The sequence below is a fragment of the Protomyctophum parallelum genome (assembly GCF_964188405.1).
Source record: "Protomyctophum parallelum genome assembly, chromosome: 22".
Taxonomy (NCBI): domain Eukaryota; kingdom Metazoa; phylum Chordata; class Actinopteri; order Myctophiformes; family Myctophidae; genus Protomyctophum; species Protomyctophum parallelum.
The window spans coordinates 27,548,939-27,558,938 of NC_139714.1; the positions used below are offsets into that span (position 1 = coordinate 27,548,939).

The following is a 10,000-nucleotide window of genomic DNA, read 5'->3' on the forward strand; positions in this document are numbered from 1 at the left end:
CTGCATGTCTAGACTTCAATCAGAGCTCTATGTGACCAAAGGCAGGCCAAACCTACCCTCCTGGGCTGGGCTGGGTTATATGGGACCAAAGGCAGGCCAAACCTACCCTCCTGGGCTGGGCTGGGTTATATGGGACCAAAGGCAGGCCAAACCTACCCTCCTGGGCTGGGCTGGACTCTATGGGACCAAAGGCAGGCCAAACCTACCCTCCTGGGCTGGGCTGGACTCTATGGGACCAAAGGTAGGCCAAACCTACCCTCCTGGGCTGGGCTGGGTTATATGGGACCAAAGGCAGGCCAAACCTACCCTCCTGGGCTGCAGAGTTGTTTTTGGCAGCACATTTCTATTTTAGTTTAGTCATAGTCTTTGGACTGAAACTTAATTTAGTTTTAGTCACATTTAGTCACCTGGAATGTCTTAGTGTTAGTCTAGTTTTAGTCGACTAAATGTCATAAGATTTTAGTCGACTAAATCTACAGTTGATTTAGTCGACTAAAATGTATTTTGGCGGGTCTTGGAGTGTTTTTACACTTGCTGAAAATAGCTGATCTACAAGCTACGAGCTTGAAAATAGCTGATCTACAAGCTACGAGCTTGTAGATCAGCTATTTTCAGCATGCAACCAAGTTACTTATACTGGATCTCTTGTCCACTAGTCCCTTCCTAACATTTTAGTCTAGTTTTTATTTGTCGACGATATTGTCAGTAGCCTATATTTAGTCTTAGTTTTAGTCATCGTAGCTTAGTTTTCATTTAGTTTCCATTTGTTTTTGTCAGTGAAAATAGGTAGTCGACTAACATTTTTCGTCTTAGTTTTAGTTGACGAAAACAACACTGCTGGGCTGGGCTCTATGGGACCAAAGGCAGGCCAAAACTACCCTCCTGGGCTGGACTCTATGGGACCAAAGGCAGGCCAAACCTACCCTCCTGGGCTGGACTCTATGGGACCAAAGGCAGGCCAAAACTACCCTCCTGGGCTGGACTCTATGGGACCAAAGGCAGGCCAAACCTACCCTCCTGGGCTGGACTCTATGGGACCAAAGGCAGGCCAAAACCTACCCTCCTGGGCTGGACTCTATGGGACCAAAGGCAGGCCAAAACCTACCCTCCTGGGCTGGACTCTATGGGACCAAAGGCAGGCCAAACCTACCCTCCTGGGCTGGACTCTATGGGACCAAAGGCAGGCCAAAACTACCCTCCTGGGCTGGACTCTATGGGACCAAAGGCAGGCCAAACCTACCCTCCTGGGCTGGACTCTATGGGACCAAAGGCAGGCCAAAACTACCCTCCTGGGCTGGACTCTATGGGACCAAAGGCAGGCCAAACCTACCCTCCTGGGCTGGACTCTATGGGACCAAAGGCAGGCCAAAACTACCCTCCTGGGCTGGACTCTATGGGACCAAAGGCAGGCCAAAACTACCCTCCTGGGCTGGACTCTATGGGACCAAAGGCAGGCCAAAACTACCCTCCTGGGCTGGACTCTATGGGACCAAAGGCAGGCCAAACCTACCCTCCTGGGCTGGACTCTATGGGACCAAAGGCAGGCCAAAACTACCCTCCTGGGCTGGACTCTATGGGACCAAAGGCAGGCCAAACCTACCCTCCTGGGCTGGACTCTATGGGACCAAAGGCAGGCCAAAACTACCCTCCTGGGCTGGACTCTATGGGACCAAAGGCAGGCCAAACCTACCCTCCTGGGCTGGACTCTATGGGACCAAAGGCAGGCCAAAACTACCCTCCTGGGCTGGACTCTATGGGACCAAAGGCAGGCCAAAACTACCCTCCTGGGCTGGACTCTATGGGACCAAAGGCAGGCCAAACCTACCCTCCTGGGCTGGACTCTATGGGACCAAAGGCAGGCCAAAACTACCCTCCTGGGCTGGACTCTATGGGACCAAAGGCAGGCCAAACCTACCCACCTGGGGATGAGGCGCATGAGGCGATTTCAGTCATTTCACTCCTCCTTCCGGGTAGGAACAGAGTGCATTCTGGGATGGATTGGGCCCAAACACTATAAGACTTTTCAGTGGTTAGAGCGGGTGTGGAATACGCACATCGACAGGCTGGGTGCTGGGCTAAAGACCATTCAGTGGTTAGAGCGGGCGTAGAATACGCACATCGACAGGTGTTTGGTTTTTCAAACATTATGTTATAATTTAGCTATTGAAAAATAGCAGATCTACAAGCTCATAGCGCGCCACCGAGTGGCGCGCTACGAGCTTGTGGGTCTGCTATTTTTGTTTAAATCGTGAAAATGTGGAACAAATCCTGACAGAAAACTGTCAGGATTTAGAAGACATTTTATAAATTTCGACGTCAGGTCAAAATGGGTTAAACCTCTACATCATTGGAACCTAGATATTTAATATTAAACCTCTACTACTAAACCTCTACTACATCAATGGAACTTAAAGCGCAAATAACATGACCTCTAAACTACATCATTGGAACCTTTAATATTTAATATTAAACCTCTACTACATCATTGGAACCTAAATATTTACAGGGCGTTTTGCTTTTTACCAGATTTCAAATCCATCAAACGATATGTCATCATAAAACATCTTCCCGTATTTTCTGTAGCCTTGGCCTATTGCTCCACTCGCAGACATGTTGTAATGCTGAAATGGCTTTGTTTGTTTTGTTAGTTTATTTTTTTTATTTTTGAGGGGTGCTAGCCCCTCCAATGTCCAGCTTGGACGGTTTGTGTATAAACACAAACAGACTAGTTTTGCGTGTTTGTGTAAACACAAACATTGTGTTAAACACAAACATTGATGACAAAAGTGAGGACGCAAATTGTGATTGGCCGGAATGAGATGACGGGTGTGATTTATTTTTCTCTTTCTTTTTTTGTGGCCCGCTCTGTCTGTTGCCCATGGAGATCCCGTTGCTATGGGAACGGTGTCACGGTGCTAAGCACGTCTGTCAACATGAATCCATGTGTCCATGCATAGGTGTATATATAGGTGTCACTGTCAGGTGATCCCTGCATGAGAGAAAAGCCGTTTTTCACAACGTCGTCAGCATTAAGGGCCTTGCAAATGTGACGCGAGGAACGCAGGCGTTGTTGCCTGGATCAACACAGGTCTCCTCCAGGTCTGCTCTAGAGGGTCTGGATCAACACAGGGCTCCAGGTCCGCTCTAGAGGGTCTGGATCAACACAGGTCTCCTCCAGGTCCGCTCTAGAGGGTCTGGATCAACACAGGTCTCCTCCAGGTCTGCTCTAGAGGGTCTGGATCAACACAGGTCTCCTCCAGGTCTGCTCTAGAGGGTCTGGATCAACACAGGTCTCCTCCAGGTCTGCTCTAGAGGGTCTGGATCAACACAGGTCTCCTCCAGGTCTGCTCTAGAGGGTCTGGATCAACACAGGTCTCCTCCAGGTCTGCTCTAGAGGGGCGCGACAACGCAAGCGTGAAAAAAAAAGCTAAACAGAATCCAGGTCTGGTGAGTCGCGGGGGGGGGGGGGGGGGGGCGTGTGCACGTAACGAGCATGCGTGCAACAAATTAACGGGCCGTGTTAATTTGCTGGCTGTAGGACTGTCGCCTTCTTCTTATGGGGGTCCCTACTCCCTGGCATATATTTTCAAATGGGGGGTCCGCGGGCTAGTGTCTATGTCAAGATTGGGAACCACTGCTCTAAGTTGCACATAGAGCCGATAAGTAGAACCTGTCTGTCTGTCTGTCTGTCTGTCTGTCTGTCTGTCTGTCTGTCTGTCTGTCTGTCCTTCCGCTCGGGTTGCAGTTGTATAGGACTAATGACTGGTCTAACCAATGACTAGAGTCTAAACCAAAAACTGTCTAAACTATAAGTACTGCACCCCTTCCGCTCTCCTCTCTCCTCCTCTCTCTCTCTCTCTCACAAACACACACACACCACGCCTCTGTTCATGAAGACTGGTGACATGGCATTCCTGAGGTCTCAGCTCAGACACGACGCGTATATATTACCATGCTATATGCTATACATTACAAATCATGCTACGCTAACTTTACAATTTCATCCTTGACAGTTGCAGCGCGCACCCTAGGCCTATGGTAAATCCGGCCCTGCCAATAACAATCAGTTATTCTTTAGTTTTGGGGTCTTAAATGAGAGGCTAAATGTCATCAAACGGTGGTTCCGTGCATGGCTCAAATGGGTCTGAGAGGCTAAATGTCATCAAACGGTGGTTCTGTGGCTCAAATGGGTCTGAGAGGCTAAATGTCATCAAATGGTGGTTCTGTGGCTCAAATGGGTCTGAGAGGCTAAATGTCATCAAATGGTGGTTCCGTGGCTCAGATGGGTCTGAGAGGCTAAATGTCATCAAACGGTGGTTCCGTGGCTCAAATGGGTCTAAGAGGCTAAATGTCATCAAATGGTGGTTCCGTGGCTCAGATGGGTCTGAGAGGCTAAATGTCATCAAACGGTGGTTCCGTGCATGGCTCAAATGGGTCTGAGAGGCTAAATGTCATCAAATGGTGGTTCTGTGGCTCAAATGGGTCTAAGAGGCTAAATGTCATCAAATGGTGGTCCGTGGCTCAAATGGGTCTGAGAGGCTAAATGTCATCAAATGGTGGTTCCGTGGCTCAAATGGGTCTGAGGGGCTAAATGTCATCAAATGGTGGTTCCGTGGCTCAAATGGGTCTGAGGGGCTAAATGTCATCAAATGGTGGTTCCGTGGCTCAAATGGGTCTGAGAGGCTAAATGTCATCAAACGGTGGTTCCGTGGCTCAAATGGGACTGAGAGGCTAAATGTCATCAAATGGTGGTTCCGTGGCTCAAATGAGTCTGAGAGGCTAAATGTCATCAAATGGTGGTTCCGTGGCTCAAATGAGTCTGAGAGGCTAAATGTCATCAAACGGTGGTTCCGTGGCTCAAATGCAGATATGCAGATAAATAAGCCTTGACATGAACAGGCTTTAAAACCACTGGTCTATATACTGTTTAATAACTAAACATCAGTTTCAGTTCTGATAACATCTATATTGGTCCACGAGTCGACGCCGACTCAAGGCCGTCTCTCTCATGGAGCTCGTGCACTTCTTCTATTCCGTGTGGTTTCGCTGCTGCTTCTCCTTCGCCATGACGGTTTCGGTAGCGTTTCTCAATCACTTCTCCTTCCTGTTCTGTTCTGTCTCCTCCAGGGAGGCAGCGAGCGGTCGGAACTTCCGCTCTCTGACAGAGATTCAATTCTACCGCTCTGACTATAGCTGCATTTTACTGATGAAAGAATGGAGGACAGCTGTGAAGCAATTCGGTTACATTAGGAAATCCCCAACCCATAGCTGTTTTTAACCCATTCTCGGGGCGGGAACCCCCTTTTGGTGTTTCAAGCATTATGTTGTGCTTTAGCTATTGAAAAATAGCAGATCTACAAGCTCATATATCTTGTAGAGGGGGATCCCCGGAACTACGTATTTTGAGATGGGGATTGGCAGCCAATTAGGCAATTACATATATTTCTGGGGGTCATTGACCCCCCCAGAAATGTTTGAGCACCACTGACATAGAAACATGGGTTTTTGTATTTATTATAATCTGGATTCATTTTTAAGTGAACTGTTGCACTTTGAACTGCCTTATATATGAAAGGTACTAGATAAATTAAATTGCCTTGCCTTGCCTTCAAGGCATGTGTGTTGGGTACATGTATGTTGGGACTTGGGACTCAGGATTCCAGGGTGATTCAGGGTACATGTATGTTGGGACAGGATTATAGGCTGATTCAGGGTACATGTATGTTGGGACAGGATTATAGGCTGATTCAGGGTACATGTATGTTGGGACTCAGGATTACAGGGTGATTCAGGGTACATGTATGTTGGGACTCAGGATTATAGGCTGATTCAGGGTACATGTATGTTAGGACTCAGGATTATAGGCTGATTCAGGGTACATGCATGTTGGGATTTAGGACTCAGGATTACAGGGTGATTCAGGGTACATGTATGTTGGGACTCAGGATTACAGGGTGATTCAGGGTACATGTATGTTGGGACTCAGGATTATAGGCTGATTCAGGGTACATGTATGTTGGGACTCAGGATTATAGAATGATTCAGGGTACATGTATGTTGGGACTCAGGATTATAGGCTGATTCAGGGTACATGTATGTTGGGATTCAGGATTATAGAATGATTCAGGGTAGGCTACATGTATGTTGGGACTCAGGAGGGTGATTCAGGGTACATGTATATGTATGCATTGCACAGCAATGCTCGCCTTCTTATGCGATGTGTGGAATGACACATATAAAAATAAGTTAATGAACTCTCTCTCTTCAATTCAAAGGAGCTTTATTGGCATGAGAAAACGTACGTTTACATTGCCAATTGAAAGTTGACAGCAGTATTTAATAAATGTTTTTGCATCTCTCTCTCTCTCTCCCTCTCTCTCTCTCTCTCCCTCTCGCCCCCTCCTAGTTCGGCGTATGACGTGCGGTTACGCCAGAAGGTGGCGGTGAAGAAGCTGTCCAGGCCGTTCCAGTCGCTGATCCACAGCCGGCGGTCGTACCGAGAACTGAGGCTGCTGAAGCACATGAAGCACGAGAACGTCAGTACGACGAGCGTCTTTAACCCATTCTGACCTGAGATCAGATTCATACGAGGTTTCCCACTGGACACACACTGGTCTGATGAACCCATTCTGACCTGAGATCAGATTCTAAAAATGTTCAGTCGTTCTTCGATTTTTCAAAAATAGCAGACCTACAAGCTCGTAGCGCGCCACTCGGTGGCGCACTATGAGCTTGTAGATCTGGAATATTTTCAGATGGGGGTCGGCGGCCGATGACATATAATTCTGGGGGTCCTTGACATAAAAAAGTTTGAGAACCACTGAAACAGAATCATTTACATAGGATTTTCAGAAAACTGCCATGATTTAGAAGCTACGTTTTAGATGAGAAGGGACGCCGTTTTTTGGGGGGTTGAAAACGCCACAAAGGGGAAACTCCGTCCAGAGTGGAAATCTTTCAAAACGCTGTCTCCTATATTGGATATATCTCTGTGTTCTTATTGGATGCCTCAGGCTCTCTGTGTCCACAGGTCATTGGCCTATTGGATATATCTCTGTGTTCTTATTGGATGCCTCTCTGTGTCCACAGGTCATTGGCCTATTGGATATATCTCTGTGTTCTTATTGGATGCCTCTCTGTGTCCACAGGTCATTGGCCTATTGGACGTCTTCAGCCCTGCTGCAGCATTAGAGGACTTCAATGAAGTGTAAATGTTTTACATTACCAGTTTTGCCGCGATGCGACCCGTTTGTGAGCTTGTAGATCTGCTATTTTCACCAGTTTGGGTCCCCGGGGCGAATATCTGTTTTGGGTCACGGGGGGGAATCTTTCACTCAATAGGAACTGCTCCTGTCGCAAGTTGATGATGTCATATGTCCATGTGTAGTCTAGCCCTATGGAACGTTAATAAAAAACAACCTAATACTTCCTAAGGATAATATGAGCATCAATGCAATATTTTAAATACTTTTTATTAGCATGTGCAAATTGTGCATTCCATACATTCCATAGGGCCAGACCACACATGGACATATGACATCATCAACTTGCGACAGGAGCAGTTATATACGCTTGGATTTGGAATGTCGCGTTTCAGGCTGTGAAAACATCTGAGGGTTGGCATGGCAACCATTCTAACCTAAGTCCCGCCCGCACTCCCCTCTCCCTGATTGGCTAGCTACCTGGTGACCAACCTGATGGGGGCGGACCTAAACAACATCGTCAAGTTCCAGCGACTGTCGGACGAGCACGTGCAGTTCCTCATTTACCAGCTGCTGAGAGGGTTAAAGGTAATTAACACCCCATCCCCAGGACAAAGTTCTTTGTCCTTAAAGGACCACTTCACCACTTTTCAACCTATCTTCATATAATAGGTCCTCACTAATAATCATGATTAAATGGCACGTTTTATTTTGTACTCTGCGTCTCATAGGAGGGCTGTGGGCAGTTTAGAAACCGTCTTCCAGTGACATCATCATTAGGCAGATTTGTTTTAAATAAGATTTGTTTAAACAAAAATGTTTAGATTTTCATTATCGTGAGAACGATGGCTTCCATTTTTGCATTGCAACTTTTCAGGACTAGAAAGCCTGCAGTTTCTATTAGCTTGGATTCCCCATCGATGATGTCACTGGAAGACGGTTTCTGAACTGCCCACAGCCCTCCTATGAGAAAAAAATTACGCCATTTTTCTTCATGATTATTAGTGAGGACCTATTATATGAAGTTAGGTTGAAAAGTTGTGAAGTTGTCCTTTAATATTAGTAACGCCCAAGACGATTTTTTATCCAAAAGACGAAGTTTATTGATATGAAAACCGATTGCCTGGGAACAGTGAGACGTCATCGAAAATGTTCCCCCCTGTTTAGCCGACAACGGAAATCTTAAAACGTTAATAACTCGCGATCTAAATCATCCCGTCTAATCTTTTTTTTTAAATCCTGTGTTAGACGGCCCTCCGCTGTCCAGTCGCTAGTCGTGATAGATTTATTCTTACCTCCTGTTGTTGTCGATCGCATCGAGAGTGGTTTGGCTATACATCTAGCTGCTACAGCCACATCCGGAACAACATCCGGTCCGTCTGTAAAAGTGCTCCGTTGCTATAAATCGACTGGGCGCTATAATTTAATGGATTAAATAACCCCGGGCAATTAAGGTGTTTTAACGTAGTTTAATTACCAACTCATTGACCAGCTGCTGCTCGAGGTAATTAGCGTAGTTTCATTACCAACCAGTTTTTATTTTATGCCAACCGACTTTTACTTGTAAAGTATTTCTATATTGCAGTATTGATACTTTTACTTAAGTAAAAAATGGAAGTTCTTTTTCCACGACTGGTTGACCCTCCTTGTCTCATCTTTGTCCACTCTCTTCTCCTCTCTCTCCTCCCCCATCCATCCCTCTATCCCCCTCTTCTCCCCCACCCCTCCCTCCCTCCATCCATCCCTCTCTCTCCTCCCCCACCCCTCCCTCCATCCCTCCCTCTCTCTCCTCCCCCACCCCTCCCTCCATCCTCCATCCCTCTCTCCATCTCCCCATCCCTCTCTCTCCTCCCCCATCCATCCCTCCATCCCCCTCTTCTCCCCCACCCCTCCCTCCCTCCATCCATCCCTCTCTCTCCTCCCCCACCCCTCCCTCCATCCCTCCCTCTCTCTCCTCCCCCACACCTCCCTCCATCCCTCCCTCCCTCTCTCTCCTCCCCCACCCCTCCCTCCATCCTCCATCCCTCTCTCCATCTCCCCATCCCTCTCTCTCCTCCCCCACCCCTCCCTCCATCCCTCCCTCCCTCTCTCTCCTCCCCCACCCCTCCCTCCATCCTCCATCCCTCTCTCCATCTCCCCATCCCTCTCTCTCCTCCCCCACCCCTCCCTCCCTCCCTCCCTCCATCCCTCTATCCCTCTCTCTCCTCCCCCACCCCTCCCTCCATCCCTCCCTCTCTCTCTCCTCCCCCACCCCTCCCTCCATCCTCCATCCCTCTCTCCATCTCCCCATCCCTCTCTCTCCTCCCCCACCCCTCCCTCCATCCCTCCATCCCCCTCTTCTCCCCCACCCCTCCCTCCCTCCATCCCTCCCTCCCTCTCTCTCCTCCCCCACCCCTCCCTCCATCCCCCTCTTCTCCCCCACTCCTCCCTCCATCCATCCATCCCTCCCTCCATCCCTCTCTCTCCTCCCCCACCCCTCCCTCCATCCTCCATCCCTCCCTCCATCTCCCCATCCTCTCTCTCCTCCTCTACCCCTCCCTCCATCCCTCCCTCTCTTCTCCTCCTCCCCCCTCTCTCCACCCATCCCTCCCTCTCTCCATCCATCCCTCCCTCCCTCTCTTCTCCTCTCCTCCTCCCTCCCTCCATCCATCCATCCCTCCGTCCCTCCCTCCCTCTCTCCATCCATCCATCCCTCCCTCCCTCTCTTCTCCTCTCCTCCTCCCCCCTCTCTCCATCCATCCCTCCCTCCATCCCTCTCTCTCCTCCCCTACCCCTCCCTCCATCCCTCCCTCCCTCTC

The 10,000-nt window shown here is 48.7% G+C and overlaps 1 protein-coding gene across 1 annotated transcript in view; it reads left to right on the forward strand.

Moving 5' to 3' along the window:
• Nucleotides 1–10,000, forward strand: part of mapk11 (mitogen-activated protein kinase 11) — a 17,839-nt gene that overhangs the window by 1,346 nt on the left and 6,493 nt on the right. The window contains exons 2-4 of the mRNA XM_083757791.1: nucleotides 6,407–6,536; nucleotides 7,149–7,207; nucleotides 7,679–7,790. Coding sequence (XP_083613917.1) covers nucleotides 6,407–6,536; nucleotides 7,149–7,207; nucleotides 7,679–7,790 — 301 coding nt within the window. The remainder of the gene's footprint in view (nucleotides 1–6,406; nucleotides 6,537–7,148; nucleotides 7,208–7,678; nucleotides 7,791–10,000) is intronic.